The following is a 19,594-nucleotide window of genomic DNA, read 5'->3' as shown; positions in this document are numbered from 1 at the left end:
TTGGATTGGGGGATGGGAAAGCCTAGTATAGCCTCTACCTTGGCTTCTCTTGGCAATACTTGTCCCTGACCGACTACATGCCCGAGATACACCACTTTGGCCTTCGCAAATTCACTCTTTGCCAGATTAATCACCAATCCGGCCTCCCTGAGTCGATCAAAAAGTTGCCGCAAGTGTGTAATGTGCTCCTCCCACGTGTCACTGTACACTAGGATGTCATCAATGTATACTACACAATTGTCAAGTCCGGCAATGATTTGGTTCGTCAGCCGTTGGAAGGTGGCCGGAGCATTTTTCATGCCGAATGGCATTACTTTGCATTGGAACAGGCCATCTGGTGTAGCAAAGGCAGAAATCTCTCTGGCTTTGTCGGTCAAGGGTACTTGCCAGTATCCCTTTAGAAGGTCTATTTTACTGACATATGCAGAATTGCCGACCCTGTCAATGCAGTCTTCAAGTCTGGGAATGGGGAAAGAATCTGTTTTCATCACGGCATTCACCTTTCGGTAATCTATACAGAATCTTTGAGACCCATCCGGTTTGGGCACCATGACGATTGGGGAGCTCCAACTGCTTTTACTAGGTTCTATTATGTCATTGTCTAGCATGTATTGAACCTCTTCCCTTACTTTTTGCAGTTTGCTCGGGTTTAGTCTGTAAGGGTTTTGCTTGATAGGGTCAGCATCTCCTACATCAACATCATGTACAGCCAGAGGGGTGCAGCCTGGTTTGTCTTTACACAGTTCTTTGTACTCATGTAACAGACTAGTCACATCTTTCCTCTGATTTTCAGGTAGGTAGTTCAGTGCCTCATCTACTTTCCCTAACATCTCTGAGTTAGACAACCTGGCACTAGAGGGCTCACTTCCATTCTCATCTTGAGCTTCTCCCTCTTCATCTACTTCTTCTTCTACCACCTGGGTTACACCTACCGGCTGACTAGCCTTTCTCTCATAGTACTCTTTCAGCATGTTTATGTGACACACCCTCTGATCTTTGCGTCTGTCTGGCGTACTGATCACATAGTTCACATCATTGAGTTTCTTTTTGACATAGTACGGGCCACTGAACTTGGCTTTCAGTGGTTCACCTTGTATGGGCAGCAGTACAAGAACTTTGTCACCTGGGTTGAAAGTTCGGGCTTTGGCATTTTTGTCTGCCTTTCTCTTCATAGAGTCTTGTGACACTTTCAAGTGTTCCCTAGCTACCTCACAAGCCTTTGAAAGCCTTTCACGAAACTTTGACACGTAGTCAAGTAGGTGGACCTCATCATCCTCCGTCATGAATTTCTCTTTGATGAGCTTCAGTGGGCCCCTGACTTCATGACCGTACACCAACTCAAATGGGCTGAAACCCGTCGACTCGTTTGGGGAGTCCCTCGTTGCAAACAGCAGGAAAGGGATGCCCTTATCCCAATCCTCGGGATACTCCTCACAAAATGCCCTAATCATTGTCTTTAGGGTCTGGTGGTAGCGCTCCAACGCACCTTGGGATTGGGGATGATAAGCTGACGACTTCAGCTGCTTCACACCCAAACGATACATCACCTCTTGAAATATGCCTGACATGAAATTTGACCCTTGGTCAGACTGCACTTCCTTGGGCAACCCATACCTAGTGAAAAACTGCACTAGAGCATCTACCACAGTCTTAGCAGTGATATTTCGCAATGGGATAGCCTCTGGAAACCGTGTGGACATATCCATGATTGTCAAGAGGTACTTATGACCCGACCTAGTCCTAGGCAAAGGTCCAACACAGTCGACTAGAACCCGACTGAATGGTTCTTCAAACGCAGGAATCGGAATCAATGGCGCCGGTTTCACTGAATGCTGTGGTTTACCAGCCACCTGACATGTGTGACAAGTCTTACAAAACTCAGCCACATCCACATTCAACCCTGGCCAATAGAAATGCCTCATGATCCGATCCTTTGTCTTTCTGACGCCTAAATGGCCGCCAACTGGTAACTCGTGAGCAATCCTCAAGATCTCACCGCGGTAACTAGGAGGGACAACAACTTGACGGACCACCGTCCAATCCTCATCAGCTGGCCTATGGGGAGGTCTCCACTTCCTCATCAAAATGCCATCTTTGACATAATAGCACTCAGGGACCTTTTCAGCCTCAGCCTCAGAACACGCCGTCTGAGACAAGCCTTTCAACTCAAAGTCTGCCTGCTGTGCTTCAACCAAGGAAGACTTGCTAAACAGCCCATCACTGTTAGCCTCGGAGCCTAATACAGCAACCCCATCATTCAAATCCTTGAAAAAGGTTTCTGCCAACCAAACACCGGAATTCTCCTCCACATCAACAGAATCCGCATCATCTTGAACAGCTCTACGAGCCTGAGACCTAGTCACAACACAATCTGGGAAAATCCCAGGAAACTCCTCCTGCAACTGCTCAGTTTCAGCAACCACCACTGGTTTATCCGAAACAACTGGAGACGCAACCACCTTGTCCCCAGCCAAGTCATTCCCCAACAGGAAGTCAATGCCTGCCATAGGCAACTCAGGAACAACTCCAACAGTAACAGGACCAGAAACTAGGTCACACTTCAAATCCACTCTATACAGTGGCACTGACATATAACTGCCATCAACAGTCTGAATCAAGACTTTTGCATTCACTGCACTATCTGGTGGAAAAGTCATACCACCATCCACCATCAATGACTGAGAGGCCCCCGTATCCCTCAGGATGACTACTGGCTTACCTGCCTCACCAGAAGTACATGGGGTCACCTCACCATCAAACAAAAAGCTATGATAGCTCTCATCCACCTGCTTCATCCTATCTTTGAATTTGGGAGATTGACTTTCAATGGCCTGTGTTTCACTGAACGGGACACTGTTTTCGGGTAGGACACTTTTTGACATGACAAATCCCAAGTCCTTCTTTGTTTTGTTTTGCAACTTCCAACATTGTGACTTTACATGCCCTGTCTTGTTACAGTGAAAACATTTGATGACATTTGCACTTGTACTGGACCCTTTGTCAGATTGAGGCTGTGGTGCCGATGAAGTACCAGAACTCGTGCCTTTTTCAGAACCAGCATTCTTTGGACTGCTCGACTGATTTTTGTCTCTCTTATTTCCAGAGAAATTCCTGAAAGGTGGTCTGTTGTCATTTCTGTGGGTCAGCTCATACTCATCAGCCATCAAGGCTGCTTTATGGAAACTTGTCACTTTGTGATCATCCAAATGTGACCTCACACTGAAAGCAACACTCTTTTTGAATTCTTCCAAGAGAACAACCTCACGTAGGTTATCAAAGTCCTGATCCACTTTCAGGGATCTGTACCACCTATCAAACATCATTTCTTTTTCACGAGCAAACTCAACATGTGTCTGGCCTGGTTTGCGGTACGAATTTCTGAACTTGTGTCTGTACGCCTCTGGCACCAACTCATAAGCATTCAACACTGCTTTCTTGACTGTAGCATAGTCACGTGATTGCTCTTCAGAGAGAGATGAGTACACATCGGCTGCTTTGCCGACAAACACACTTTGAAGGAGCAAGGGCCAAAATTCCTGTGGCCAGTTCAAACTGTTAGCCACCTTCTCAAATGACACAAAATATGCATCAACTCTGTTTTCTTCAAACTTTGGCACCAATCGAATGTTCTTTGCCAAATCAAATTCAGAGGGAGCCCTTTCCTGAGTTCTTACAGTCTGTGCATGAGTCAATTCCATCTCACGCAATTTCAGTTGTTGCTCAAGTTTCTTCATTTCAATTTCTCTTTCAATTTCTAATCTCATCTTCTCTTTCTCCATTTCCAATCTAGCAAGTTCAAGCCGTGTTTGGTCAGAAATTTGAGCTTGATCTGGAGTGTCAATTTCTTCTTTGAGCTCCATGTGACCAGCTACTAAGTCAAGAATCTCTGCCTTTCTTGCACCTTGTGGAACATCTACATTCAAATGCTGTGCAACAGCAGTCAAATCACATTTGCGTAACCTTTGCAAATCTTTGAGGGACAAATCTGTCCTCTGAACAAATGCCTGAACATCCATTGTACTGATTGACATTGTCACAATGTATAACACACAATATACAATTGAACAATCAACTCAACTCGTATTTTGTCTGTACCAATATTCTGGATTCCGGAACGTTCCAAATTCTATATTTTGGCTTTAAATTCAATTCTCGGACACAAGCCCCCAATTTTGTTACGACCAAAATCACTCCGAGAATGATCGCACAAAAGAAACAATCAACTGATGTTCAGGCGGTTTATTAACAGTGATATTGTAGGTACAGACTGGTAATCGGTTTCACATCAGTACAATAATGATCAATAGAAATAAATATAAGTCAGTAATGGAATCACTTACGTACGCATTACACGCAATATCCCTGGAAATGTCCAAATACGATGCTCGATGCACAAACGAATGATCCGCGATGCACCAATGAGTGATTCCTCTGACGTAACTCCAGAGGTACAGGTTACGATAGTCCACGGTATAGATCCGGGGTAAAATCCACGATATACGTCCACGGCGAAACGTGCAGAGTCCAAATGTTGTGACGACCACGTCCAGTTGATGCGTTGAATGATGATTCACTTAATATTGTCCAGCTAGGAATCCAGCCCGTCACAGCTTTTCCGTAGCAATGTCCATTGACATTAAAATATGGAGTCTATCTCCAATGTAGGCAATAATTCTCTGCAGGCAAAATGTCTCCCAGGCCAAGTATCTCCACAAACATAACAGGTCAGCAGGTAACACAGGACTGACTATAACAAGTCGCTTCAGAGCCAGAAGTGACGTAACTCTCAGAGCAGAGGTGTTGGGTACTCTGCCTACTGCAGAATTTCTCTAGCTTATATACTATCTATTCACCCCTTCTAGCACATTCTATAACTCTCTCCAACCTACTAGCCAGTCTAAGTTCCAGGAAACCTGGATGACTCACTGCCTAACTATGTACAAAACATCACTGCCAAGAATAACTACCAATCACATTGGGCTACAGGGACAGTGCCTCACTCAGCCAAATATGTTAGCACTTCCCAGAACTTTCTGGAATGGGTGAAATCATTCTAGATTGAGTGAGCTATAATGTATTTCCTGTTACATGCATGTACTGTATAGCTACATTGTATACCACCTAGAAAATTCTCCACTTATCTGGTCAGCCTGTATGTACTATATCTATACCACATAGAATGTTCTCCATTAATCTGGTCAACCTGTGTACATACACATTAAAACAATCATGCATGCAGTACATCATACATGTACATAACTACTAGTGTGTACATTTGTGACAATATCCACTTCGAAATGGCAAGAAGCAAAAGCAAAAATTTGTTGTATTTGGTCAGAATCATATTAGGCATTATTAAATATTTCTACATAATTTTTGAATTGGACAAATTTCTTAATCAAAGTGATTCCAGTTGTATAAATGGTGATACATGTACAATGTTTGTACACTGTATGTCGTACTGTTTACTTACTCAGTGCAGAATGTTAAAGGACAAGTTCACCTTCATAGACATGTGGGTTGAGTGAATGCACCAATATTAGTAGAACACATCAGTGAGAGTTTGAGCAAAATCGGACAATCCGTTAAAAAGTTATGAATTTTTGAAGTTTCTGCTCAGTCACGGCTGGATGAAAAGACTACTATAGCTTGTGATGTCATATGAGTACAACGATACAAAGAAAGAATAAAGAAAATTCAACATATTTCCATTTTTCTTGCATAACAAAAGAACACTCGACTTCTCTCTTTCAGAAGGCAGGGGGAATAATATTACCCTTAACATACGTCTGTAGCAAGTCGCAGAAATGTGCACTTTATTCAAAATGTAAAGTTTTGTGAAATTCTCTTTTTATTTTCCTTATATAGTTGTACGCATATGACATCATACACTGTAGTAGTCTTCTCTTCCAGCAGTGACTGCGCAGATACTTAAAATATTCGTAACTTTTGAACGGATTGTCCAATTTTCCTCAAACTTTCACTGATGTGTTCTACCAGTATTGCTGCATTCTCTCAATCCTTATGTATATGAAGGTGGACTTGTCCTTTAAATATGAAACACACAGAGATCAAGACTTTGGAGTGAATAATTGCTGATACAGTGATAGAAATCCTATCATCATACAGATACATGTACCTTTAATTCATCCCACAAACTTTGTTGTGCCTGTGAATTATCAGAGGTGGATGTGGAAATCGGGAGGAAGCCTGGGGTAGAATTTTAAGTGCAGGGACAGGAAAAGATGAGATATATGCGCTGTTTTTACAGCGGCAATTCACTCTGTGAGATATGTGACATGACAAGGCTGTAAGTTATTCATGGCAGTGGGATAAACAGACCCATTACTCTGATTGCTGGCTGGTTTATGGTCCACTTTCTTGGGCAAACTTGCAGAGACAGTGAGGCCAGAATTCCAGCCAGACTTGGACAGGAACCTCCCATTGTGGAATAGAATGTCTGATTGCATCTCAGAGAAATTACAGTAGTTCTAAAAATCTTCAGCATCATGTCGACAGACTGTAGAGGTTTGATGGGATTGAATCAGAGCATGACCCACGATGACAAGCAAGTGTTTTCAGTTTAAATAGCTTGAGTATTTCAGTAATGTGCCTTCTTTTTATTTTGAAACGTGCAACTGCATGTCGCAATGATTTCTCAGAAGTTAACAGTGGGTAGTTTTAAACAAAAAAAAAACTTGAACATACTGTAAAACTAAAAATTTTGGCATTCATGACACTTTGTAAATTTCACAAGGAGCCAAGATTCATGAAAGTAAAATGCATTCGAAAGTTTTTGTAAGAAAAAAATGTGTGTTTATGTAATATAATACTCATAATTCTAATTTCTTATGGTTGGCAATTCTTGAAAGTTTCATGCTGCAAAAAAGCCAGTTGACACCATTTTACGAGAGTTGCATGCCACAAGTGTTTCTGGTTTTGGAGCAATATGAGGTCTTTGATGCTGTTTCACCCATAATGAAGGTTTCAATGGTTAATGAAATATTTGCTGGCCTACGTATATGAATTACAAATACTTGTAGTCAAAGACTTTCCCATAAAGATCCCATATTTGTTCATTTACTGACTTTCAATTGGTCATACCACTGTGATGACGTTTACACATCTTATTTTGCTCTAATTCTCATGTTTTGATTCTTTTGTTTCAATGCTTTCATTCAGATTAGTTTCCCCTTTAATTTACAAACAGTGCCTCTTGAAGAACTACATTAGCAATGCCCTTAAAAGCTCTGCCGTGATGAAGTCCCATTAACTTTGTTGTAATGCTTTCATTTAAATGAGTTTCCCTTTCTGATACAGGTGCCTGTAAAGAGAGCCATGATATACATTCACTTAAGCCCTTTCAAGATTGATAAAGCATTGTGGAAAAACATTGTTAATTGCTTTGAAACAATACCCCCCCCCCCATGGTCCAACTCTGTAAGCTTATAGTTGATATTATGATAATGAAGAATTTGAGCAATAAGCAGAGAAAAAGAGTTCAGCCTGCATGTAATTGAAGGTCAAGTTTTTGTCTTGGTGATTTTGATGTCTGTATCATGTAGACTTTGCATCAAAAGGACAAACTTGATCAATTTTCAGGCTTCAATGGCACCAATGCTTTGAACTCTACCGCACATATTTATAGTACGATGCGGGCCTCTTCTGAATTGCAGGGAAAGTATTCAGCACTCATACAATGTATAGTATAACTGTGCGTGTAAGAATGTGGCTATTAGAATTACGTAGGAATGAGGCCAGATGGAGTTAGTACTAGGGCAGATATATTGATTTCTGGTCATCTTCACAAGCTGACAATAGAAGTCCTTTGATGCCACTCCTTTTGTCATGTCTTACCGGATGATGAGAGTGCTGACGACATCTCCCCTTACCACAATGCAGACACGGTGTCTGGGGCCTTGTTTGTTGAATATTTTCCATGGATGCAATTCATTGCGTGCCTGTTGATTGCTCTACTCTGCACCCTCGTTAAAACTGAGCCTCGTTTTTTAGACCTGCATCATTTTCTAATAGAGAAGTTGAAATATAATGAAATCATTCAGTCCAATAGACAGCTGATGAAAGCCGTGATCTTTGTTGGCTGATCATGGTGCTGTGCTCAAATTTTCCTCTTCTTACTCTACGCTCTGTCATAGCTTTCTTTAATAGTGAAATCTGATTTCTCCTTTTGCAAAATATTCCTCTTTTGAGATGTAGGCCTACTTTCTGCCATATATTTTGTGAGTATGATATTTTTGGAATTAGGTCTTGTAATATAATTTTGTGAGTGGTTTAATTTGCAATCTTAAAAAACTGATGGATTGAGAAAGAAGTATTTTCAAGAGAAAAATTTGTGATTCACAACTTGGATTTGATAAACAGATTTTTTTTTAGTTTGTTGTTGTTACAGGAGGTAATATTCTGTCTGTAAGTTGTTTATTTCCAGTATATTAGTCAACTTGCAAAATTCAAAACATACTGTGAAAAGAGTATTTCCTGTAACCAACTTCAAAGCAGGGAGCATACGTTGTAGCTGGACAGGAGATAAAAGTTGTGATATTCAATGTGCAGTAGATGTGTTTGATGTGAATTTTACCTGAAGAGATGCATTAAAATTCCATATTGACAGCAATGAAAGAAAAGTGATATATTGCCGTGGAAAGGAGAGATTTATTGAAGATAAATGACAACATTATCTAAATGATAAATGAGCACAGAGATTTAACGACGATTTTCATAAGCTAACTGCATTATAATGTTAACAGTTTTCATCTATAGCAGCTCTTTAAGCACACAGGCATATTTTATGAAAGCAAACTGGGTTATATCCTGTTGATGCGTAGGCATCCAGCATGGATCCAAACATCACACTCTATTTCACATAAACCTTTGTTTGTACTTTGCTCACCCAGAAACAGAACGGATCCTGAGGGCCAACGACAGGGGCTTCAATTCACAGTTCAAATATGCGGTGAGTTGACTCAAACTATCAGATTTTTATGAGGCAGGTTTGAATGCAGTGTTTATTCTCGTAAGTTTACCCTTTTGAATACAATGTAGGATCTCCCGTAAAAGAATTTTATGTGTTATGCTACGAGTATGCTGTAGTTAAGGAAGTAATGAATGTTATTGTATGTGATATTAGATCCAGTGTCGGCTGAAGTGGTAGAAAATGTGATGATTTCTGAATTTAATCAATTGAGGGCGGACTGATTTTGCTACAACACGCATTTCCCATAGACCCCTGCCCAAGTATACTGGGGACTCGTCCTCAACGTGTTAAGCTCCCATACACTCCTGTTTTAAATGCATAGATTTTTCACATGTTCATCTCCTTAATCAACATAATGTGACATTTGCTATTCAAGTTTTCTCAGAAAGGAGGAAATGGCTTGATTTCTCATGTAAATGCTGCATGTACACATAAGACAGTGCAGGATGTGTAGCTGTACACATCCTTCCAGGATGTGAGGCAAGGATGTTAACCCGTTCCATGCGGGAACCTGGTGGCCTGTGTATTAAGTCTATTGACATTTCAGAATTCAGTATGTATTGGGTTGAAAGATGAGCCCCTGGAGGGATGGCACACACCTGTGATGTGTCAGGAAAGGCCAAGCTAGGAAAAACTGTCAGAGATGAACGCATCTCGGTGGTGATGATGGTGGTAGACAAATCAGGAGTGACTGAGAGAGAAAGAGAGAGAGAGAGAGGGAGAGAGATATGGAGACGGCGGCACTGCGCCAAGTTTGTGACCCCGGCTAATATCGTCCCTCTCCCTTGATGCCCCCCACCCTCATCACTCCGGCCTCCAGCTGTTTCAAGGGAGTAAAGAGACTAATTTCAATCAAGCCGGAGAACTCCTATTTCATTCTCCATGGAGCATGGGACCGCATCATCATCATCATCATTCATCTTTTTCATTTGTTGGAGGGGAGAGGGGGGTCTTTTATCTGCAACCACTGCCTTTCTTGTCTCTGCCACACTTTGGTGAAAATACAAAATAATATAGTGTATATATGCAAGCTAAAATTATCTCAGAATTATGATCTCTCTCATTTGATCTTTCTCCCTCTCTCTTTCCTTTCCTCTCTCCCTCTCTCACCCTCTCTGTGTCTCTTTCTTTCCGCTCATAATACTAGTATGCCTTCTAGTTTCTTACCTTCATTTATTCTCAAAACTCTATAGGTGGGTCTTCATCAGCTCGAGCTTGAAGAATAGCACGCTTACAATGAGGGATCAGAGAAATAAGCCCGAAGTCAGCTGAAATGTGCAATCGCGTCTTCACTAGCTCAAGCTTCAAGCATGGCCGGTCAGGTTCATAGGCCCAATGCTGGCGCATGTGCACTGTAGACGAACGGTACCCGCCGCGCGAGCACACTCCGACCCGACTGCCTACACGGTGTACGTTCCTGCGTGGTGCACAACGCATGCAGTGCCGATGTTTAAGCTCGGGCTGATGAAGATGCATTAAGATTAGTGCGCTATTTTGCAAATTAGCTGGCTATTCTGCAAATATGCCTAAGATTTTGATGGTTTATTTTCCGATCGGAATAGCACGCTATTTCGATCTTCATTGTAAAATAAGCGAGCTATTTTCTGATCAGCTAATTCTTTGGATCAGAAATAGTGGGTTATTCTTCAAGCTCGAGCTGATGAAGACCCACCTAGTACATTTTTAAGGAAACGAGTTATATTATCATCTCTCCCCCACCTGCCTTTTCTGAGTGTTATATTTGTTTTCTGTCAGTTGGGTTCTAAAATGAAATCATTTTATGCCTTCTCCCTCTGTCTGTCATCGTATGTTGTACAATGTATCTTCTACCTTGTTTGTGTCTGTCATTTAACTCCTATATTTTCACAATGTACCATCTGTTACACCTTGCATCTTTCAGTGTTGCACCCTGCTCTCCCCCCCCCCCCCCACTTAATCTTTCTGAAGGGTTCTCTATCCCATTTGTTTGCCTCAATATATCATCGGCTGAGAACAAGAAGGGCATTATCAGATTTTCTTTTTGTTATTGAATTGTTGGTATCATGTTGTAAGGATTGATCTCTGCTACATTTTGGTTTTCAGTAAAATGTTGAAAATCAAAACCATAAGGGTGCTATTTTATCCATTATTTGGAACAACACTTATAAATTCACTCACCTATGAGTGATCAAATAAACTTTTTAGTTCATGAAAATTGATTGTTAGATATTTTTAAGTACAATCAAATCCTAGAACGTGATAGCTCCATTCTAGATCTCAGCTGATGATATGTCCTTTCCCCTGCATAGCAGAACAAGAGAATTCAATTAGCTTCCATGGACTGCATGATGGAATGAAGTGATGGAATATTGAAATGTCATATTGCACATATATCAAGTCCCAAGGCAATGTCACCTATTCCAATACTCATACGATGTATGTTTCTCGTCCGTTCGTTTCATCTGTTCTGGCATCTGAACAGAAGTTGTGGAAAACATACTCTCTTTTTTGTTTTGTTTGTTTGTTTGTTTGTTTGTTTTTTGCAGTTTTATGGAAATTGTTCTCATTATGCTAGAAGAGAGTAGTAGGAAGCTAGGCTGACTGACGATATCTTTATTTGAGGTGTGAGATGAATCTCGTCACCAATTTTACAAACAGACTAATTAGTGTGGAAGAGCATTGCATTTTCACCTAACAAATTGTGAATATTGAAGTCAGGGCTCAAATGTCTCAGTTACCATGAAACATAAATGCTGAGGATATTTTTATTGAGGAAGCAAAAGAGGAAGAAGATGAAAAAAAGGAGGGGGAAGCAATAGAGGAAGGGGAAGTAGAAGAAGAAAAGAAGATGAACAACAAGAATAAGGAGGAGGAGGAAGGAATGAAAAATGTTAAAGATAAGTTCAGTAGATGGGAAAGGGAAGCAAAATGAGAGAGAGAGAAAGGAGGAACTGGTTTGCATTATTATCATGATTCTGATCCAATATTTGTCTAACAGTGATCTTACTCAGCAAGTACGGTGAGTTCAAAAAATATGGTTTGCATGAGAAGAAGAAAAGAAGATGAACAACAAGAATAAGGAGGAGGAGGAAGGAATGAAAAATGTTTAGATAAGTTCAGTAGGTGGGAAAGGGAAGCAAAATGAGAGAGAGAGAAAGGAGGAACTGGTTTGCATTATTATCATGATTCTGATCCAATATTTGTCTAACAGTGATCTTACTCAGCAAGTACGGTGAGTTCAAAAAATATGGTTTGCATGAATGAAGTGTGATGGTGCAGAAAAAAAAAAGCCCAGACTCAGCAGTAGAAGCCAGCTGTCTTAGAGTCAGATTCTGCCTGTGAATGACCCCTGACACTCCAGGAAGATGTCAAACTTTTCATATTTTTAAAACCTTTACAATGTAGGTCCCCCAGAGATGCCATCTGCTACTTTTTTTGCACTTTTTTATATGTTTTTTCTCTAAAATACTGCAGGTTTCATCAAAATTGTGTTTTTCCTTGGTCTAGGGCAATTACCCCCTTGGCAATTACCCCAGACCCTTCCCCTTCCCCTGGCCCTAATCCTAATCCTAATCTTGAACCTAATCCTAACCCTAACCCCTACTCCTAACCCTAAACCTAACCCTAATCTTTACTCTAACCTTACCACCAACCAGCATATTTTGGGGGAGGGGAGAGGAATTGCCCTCTGGGGGGTAATTGCCCGGATACAGGTTTTTCCCAAATTGTATTACAACCCAAGTCTTTTGCGAAAAAAGGGGTTTTACCAAAAAAATGCCTTTTCAGTTCTCAGAATATTGCAGCGCTGTTTACAAAGTTGGCATTCACGTATCTCCGGCTTAACATGTCCACAAGAGATCATCTGTTCATAGTGAAAGTGGTCATCAGCAAACATGTCTCAGAAGTTTAGATAAAACTGCATGTCATCATTCAACGATGAACAGGATTTTTTTTTTTTTTTGGGGGGGGGGGTTTCTTGGCTAAAATATTCTTACAGCACTTGGGGCCGAGTATATTTCTTTGCAGAGAAGACTGCATTATATCTGTTGAGATCCATTGTTATCACATTTCTTGCTGTAAACAAATGATAATTCATGGCAAGACCTTTGGTGTATGGTGCAAATATCAGTAAACATACAATTGTAGTTATTTCTTACCAGTGCCCAGAGACATCAACCATGAACCGCCAGTAAAAGTTACCCGGCAATTTGTGATCCATATGGAAACGTTTCACTTTGATGAAAAGGGAGAGACGGTTTTCAGTGTCTGTGCAAAGTGGCCTCTAAATTTTATGTAAAAATGTCAGGGCACTAGAAAACACTACAAAACGTGCCAGTTTCATTGATTTTTGCTTTCTTTGTATGGATGGCATAATGTGTCATAAGTTTTCATATCTAAGTGAAGAGGATCATAAAATGTGAGCTGTATAAAACCAGGATAAGATTCCTTCAGAGATGCCAGTGCACAAAGAGACCGACGTGCTTCAAAGAGCATTTGGTTTCCTGTTCATCGATATGTGATGAGACAGTCACTTTGTATAGATAGAGCGTCTGGGAGAGAAATGTGGTATTTATTTATAAAGTATGGATTACCCTTCAGGCAACCACTGGATCCAGCCACGAGGCTTACCCATCATACAAGTTGTGGTACTCTGAAGCATGAAAGTAATCATGACACTCGCCGTCAATACCAATCAATGGTGAGCCAATGTTCAAAGCTCGCCAAGCGAGGGCCTCATCAGTCAAGCTGTCTCTACTCCAGACGATAGGCAAAAGACAGTATGAGTATAAAGCACACCTGTAGCACTGACATATGATTAGTGGGTTAAACTGCATCAAACTCTATTTTAATAGCCAATTTGTGGAATTTTTCATCTTGTAAGATCTATACATGGTTGAATTGTGCAATCAAATGAAACTGCATGATAACAGCTTGTTTGTTTGTTTTATTTTATTTAATTACGGGATAAAATGTGCTGTCAGCTAGGTAAGACTGTTTTTCAGAGAGGCCATGAATACAGTGTTACAACATCAACAAAAACAATACAACAGTTAACAAATCAATCTAATCAAATTAACAATAAAGACATGCATAACATAAGGTTCATTAAACCACACAAATAGTTATTAAATTTACTTCTGATCATGGTGGATGGGGCTATTGGTTGTCAGGGAGAAGACAAAGAGAACTGAGGGAGAGAGAGGGAGAGGAAAGGATTGTTGCCATGGATACCAGCAGTGTGGCTGGCATGTATAATACCCCTTCTTACATTATTTGATTTTATTTCATTGAATTATTTGTGTGTGTATGTATGTGTGTGTGTGTGTGTGTGTGTGCAGAATCAGAAGATTGGTTTGAAATGACTTGTTTTTTACCTTATTTGATTTTATTTCATTGAATTTTATTTTATTGAATTATGTGTGTGTGTGTGTGTGTGTGTGTGTGTGTTTGTGGCTCTAAAAGCAGAATCAGAAGATTGATTTGAAATGACTTGTTACTTCAGTAGTTCCCAGAATAGATCGATGTATTGCCTTTCCATGCCTCCATCAGAAAGAGAGCAAGAGAGAAAAAGAGAAAGTGAGTTCCTATAGCGAAAGAGAGAATGATTATTAAAGTGAGGATGTGATAAAAGAAGAAAAGATGTTGAAATGTCAGTTTTGACCTTTTCAGACTTTTTGTGTTAGAGTGACAGTCTTGACTTGTGTGTAATCATCACTCATCAATCAACATGAAACTAACTACTGGAGTATTGTGAGTAAAATGTGCATGGATATGATGTCTTGTACCAGTGAACTCTGTCCAGAATGAACTTTCCACTACCTGATACTAAAATGCAATCATAATCTGCTATATGTGGAGGAGAGGAGAGGGAGAGAGGGAGGTAGAGACAGTCAGTAACTGTTCCTGTGTCCAATGCCCTGTTTGTTTGTAGTTGTTGTTGTTGGGTGTTTTTTTTTTTTTGAAGATTTAAAGAAAATGAAGGAAAGAAAAGAAAAACCACACACCAAACTATGATTTAAATTTTCAGGATAACTTGGAAACCCACAGAACAGGATTTCCCTTACACAGTATGCTGCCTTTAGATGAACCTTGGTGGTTTAACAGGTCATGTTGTCATGACAATAACACCATTATCAAATATCCTCCTACACAGAGGCTTAAAAGGATTAGATCATTTAAAGGGACAAGTTGGATGTAGGCCATAAAACATGGCAGGGGAAAAGACCAATTGATATAAAAGCTCGTATCAGACTGAATGTGATGTTGGGTTGAATTTACAGAAAAGCGCCTGTCGGTGGATCAAATATTTTGCCTGATAAAGAGAGAAAGTATTGATGAGTTTTGAATGATGAATGTGTGATTGAGCTTGAAATTCATCATTCATCCTGTGAACATATTTTCCCTTAAACTGGCCGAGTGGCAATCTACATGCAATCCGCACACACACACATATTTTACTTCACAGTTACTGAAGGCTCAAGGGAGCTGATTTGATTGCTTTTTGATCCATCATGTGGCATCCATCATTCATAAACCCTCAGCAGGCGACTGTTTTTTTTTTTCCTTTTTTTTCAATGATATGAATTCAGCATGTTAATTCTTTATATTCAAAAAGAGAAATAGTAAGAGTAGTTTTTGAAATCAATTTTTTTAATATCTGGAATCTCACAATATGCATTTTCTATTTTTGAATAATCCATCAGGCAGCCAAGCATTGAATTCAAGAATCTGTTGTACATATAAGTGGCAAAGGTCAGGAATGTTTGTGTCATCCAACATACAACAGTTGATTTATAAAGCATGATGGTGATGACTTTGACAGATCATAATGGTGGTCAAAAAATATGACGAGTCATATTTTGTAATATGTGCAACAAATGACATAAAATGAATTATATGTCAAATGGTGCATACAAATTATATGTAAGTTGGTGACAGGATTTCTAACTTGCTTTTTTTCTCTCTCTGTTCAAATTCTGTGTGAAGTTTCCTGTTGGGTGGTACTACTGCTGTATGTTTACTCTATTGGTATACACCATGTATGTGTAATGCACATACAATGTATATTGTAAATTATCTTGCAAAACTGTAGTAAGTTCTTATAAACAAACAATAAGAAGTATCAACAACAGTTTGCTAAATAGGTCTACTGTAATTGGGTAATTGTTTATGATGGAGAAAGCATAGTCATATCAGAAATGATTTGCCAGAATTTTAGTACCAGAATAATGTTCATGTCAAAACTCTATGTTCTTACACACTCCATTGTCGGTGATGAATTCTTCCGATGATTGTTGTATGTGTGTATGTATATTTTGGGTGATTGAGATTTTCAAAACTGATTTCTTTTTTTTTTAAGAGTTCCAAAATGTTTAGGCTTTAAAATTAGAACTCCTGTGGCGGACTCGTTTCTTCACTTTATTAATGCTCGTCATATTTGTAATCTCAAAATTTTGATGATTCTTGTCATAAAGCAACTGGTAATTCCCATGAACATTAAGAAAAACTAGATAGAATTCAACTATCAGTTTTCATTAGTTTGTAATTTGGCTGAAATTTGGCATTGTCTGTTCTGATTGCAGTGCTATCCGCAGATGAATTTGATTTAATGCCCCAATAAATGCTTTTACCGCAAAACATAGAAAATGATATGTTTATTGGTGTGTGCAAAGTGTTTCCCAATGTCATTGTCATTACTGAGGTATCCAATATCTAGCCAGGGTACCATGATTTTTGTTGACTGATAATCTGGGCAGACCTGAAATTGTCATATTTCACATTTTAGAAAGTATGTGACGTATGTTTTCATCCTGTGAATGCAGTGAGTTCGATGCAACCTCGGAATTTAATCTTATGGTATCTGCATGAAGATTAATGTTTTATGGGCAAATCAGCGGTGGTTGTAGCAGTATAGATTCTGTGTTCTCTCAGGGGACTACATTATATTCAGATTTACAGGTGACTGCTAATTACTGTAGTTCTGATTCTGCTGAGTTGTTTCGACTGGCGTAATTCACTGCATATTCCCTCATGGTAACATGGCTAAGATTTTAATCTTAAAAAATTGATAGCAATATCTACTGAAAGAGTGATCAGAACATGTTGTGTGAAAATGCAATTAATTCCACATTTGTCTGGGTATCTTTGAATTTGCTGTACAATGTATACTCTCTATTACAAGATGTGACCGTGCATCACAAAACAAACAAAAAGCCGCGCCCCTTGAGTTTACGTGAGGACTCAAAACAGGTGAAATGGGTCAACGAAGTCAATTTTGTGTTTTTCATATTTTCTGAAAGAGTTATCTTTCTTCTATGTAATTCTTTAGTTTAGGATCATAACGTGAATGGAAAAGTGTGTTTTCAGCAGTTTTTCTACAACCCCTTTTCGGGGGAGAGTAGAATGATCCGAGTATGTACAATATGTATTAGAGGCCCCCTTTCATTACTTGAAATCCTTTGTACACTCTTCACTTCAAGTCTAATAACTGTTGAAAGGATAATGTTACTGCTTTGAAAGTTGGCATTAATCATGGACAGAATGTGTAAATAGAACATGCTTAATTTCAGCTTAATCTGATAAACCCTTCATTGTTGTTGCTCCGGTGGTTGATATCCTGTGTTTTGTCCCTTTCATCGCACAGATAGTGCGGCTTGTTGAAAAATTATGCGCTTGAATAGACCCTGTACTTCAGGGCCTCTTTTCTCAGTTCACACTCTCCCAGAGTGTGTGCTTTCTTTTCAGTATTTAAGTAGGTTAGGGGAGTCCATCAGAATTTACATTGTAGTTATAATACATCATTTTAAAGCTTAGAGTCTGCTCTTTCAGAATCTGCCCATAAGTAAAAATCCATGTCTGGCGACTTTTTGTTGGTTTTGTGATGCAGGGTCACATATTGTATACAATGTACATTACTAGACTGGTTAAAAAAAAAGAGAAAAAAAAAGGATGACTTGGATACAGTAGATGAGAAAAAAAAAACTTGCAAAAATCTAATAATCAGATATGAACGAAGTTAGATGTTGTTATGGTATATTATGTGTATGATGTAATATGCATTGATCAATCACTACAGTCAACAGGAAACAACTTTTGTTTCCCTCGCAGAACTTGGCACTCAATATCACGTCTCCATTGTGACTAATTTGATTTTATTGTGATTTATAAGAATGTCATACCACATTGTTGCCACTATGGGGAGTTTCATGCACCAACTTTTATTATTCTACCCCCTTGTACATGTAGCTGTCTTACGATTTGATTATCCAATTTAAAGCAGTGTTATGAGGTATTGATGTGAAACAATGTGTTTTCATTGGACTTTTTTTTTCTCCGTTACATTGCAGAACAACTACATCAAGACCTCTAAGTACAATGTCCTCACCTTCTTGCCTATCAACCTGTTTGAGCAGTTCTTGAGGATTGCTAACTTCTACTTCTTGGTTCTCCTGATTCTACAGGTGAGGGTTCATTCAGGTATCCAGTGGTTTTGTATGAATCTCACAGCAACCAACCCAGCATATTATGCCACTGTAAATGATTTAATTTAAAGGATTATTAACCATTTGCAGATGAAACAAAAACCCGGGATTAGTGCTTCAAAATAGTTCTAAAATATGAGTTACAGATAGAAATAACCAGTGGAAAATGTTAATAATCTACATGTATGTTATGCATCGTTAAATGTACAAAATGTGAACAATCGTTATACCATAGTAAAATTGTTTCTAGACTAAACCGTCTGCAGTTATGGTTTATTGAGAAAAATAGTGATATCTCCTTATATTTTAGGCTTTATTGCAAAATTTTTATATGACAGGATGCTTTGTGATACAACTGACCTATACATACAATGTATGCATCAAATGTGATAACTCTTTTAATAACATTTTTAGATAACATTCTAAAATGCACATTCAAGAAAATAATAGAAATGTTGTGACACCAAATCATTTTTATGTATTTACCTGTAGGTGAATATGCCATTAAAACATTTCATATGTATGCTATTACAGGGCTGCACACTGGCGCCGGTCCGACGGTCAAAGACCGGTAAAAGTCACTGTCGGACCGGTAACTTTTCAGGAAATCCAGAAGTTACCGGTCCGACATGACCAGTAAAAAAAAAAGCATTGGTGGGGTCAGTAGAAAGGAAAAGAGCAGCCCCGATCAGGGAGAAACAGAATGCAAGATATCACTGTTCAACAAGTTTTACGCAAGTTTTCGTTTATGTCTACCGGTGCAATTTGTACAGTAAACATACAATGTAGTTTTGAGCACTAGCAGTCGACCAGTTACATTCGCGCTCACTTGCGCATTTGGCGCTGCTCACGCACTGCCACGCAATGCAATACATGCAAAGCAAACGATGCAAAGCATGTACAGTGTAACTGCTTCTCGTTTGCTTGCGATCGGCGGTCATGCCAGACAAGAAGCATTGAAAGAAGCGCACGCATTTCTGGGTCATTTTACTCATGATTTTTTAACGCAAGATCGATCCGATCCCGGCTTCGCAGCAGCGTGGCAGTTATGTTAGAACTAATTTACTTGTGTCGATTTTTAGAAAAAGTAAAAACACATTCGATATTCAGCGATACAGTAAATGGATCTGATTGCGTTTAT

General features: G+C 39.4%; 1 protein-coding gene across 1 annotated transcript in view; it reads left to right on the top strand.

Annotated features, from left to right (window-relative positions):
* LOC139716373 (probable phospholipid-transporting ATPase IM) overlaps nucleotides 1–19,594 on the top strand; it is a 100,957-nt gene that overhangs the window by 43,106 nt on the left and 38,257 nt on the right. Inside the window, exons 3-4 of the mRNA XM_071627920.1 lie at nucleotides 8,913–8,971; nucleotides 18,319–18,432. Coding sequence (XP_071484021.1) covers nucleotides 8,913–8,971; nucleotides 18,319–18,432 — 173 coding nt within the window. The remainder of the gene's footprint in view (nucleotides 1–8,912; nucleotides 8,972–18,318; nucleotides 18,433–19,594) is intronic.

The sequence above is a fragment of the Diadema antillarum genome, unplaced genomic scaffold (genome assembly GCF_040938485.1).
Source record: "Diadema antillarum isolate AM-2024a unplaced genomic scaffold, OU_Dant_1.0 scf00000064, whole genome shotgun sequence".
NCBI lineage: Eukaryota > Metazoa > Echinodermata > Echinoidea > Diadematoida > Diadematidae > Diadema > Diadema antillarum.
The sequence above is the reverse complement of the archived record's forward strand: the minus strand, read 5'-3'. Positions and strand labels throughout refer to the sequence as shown.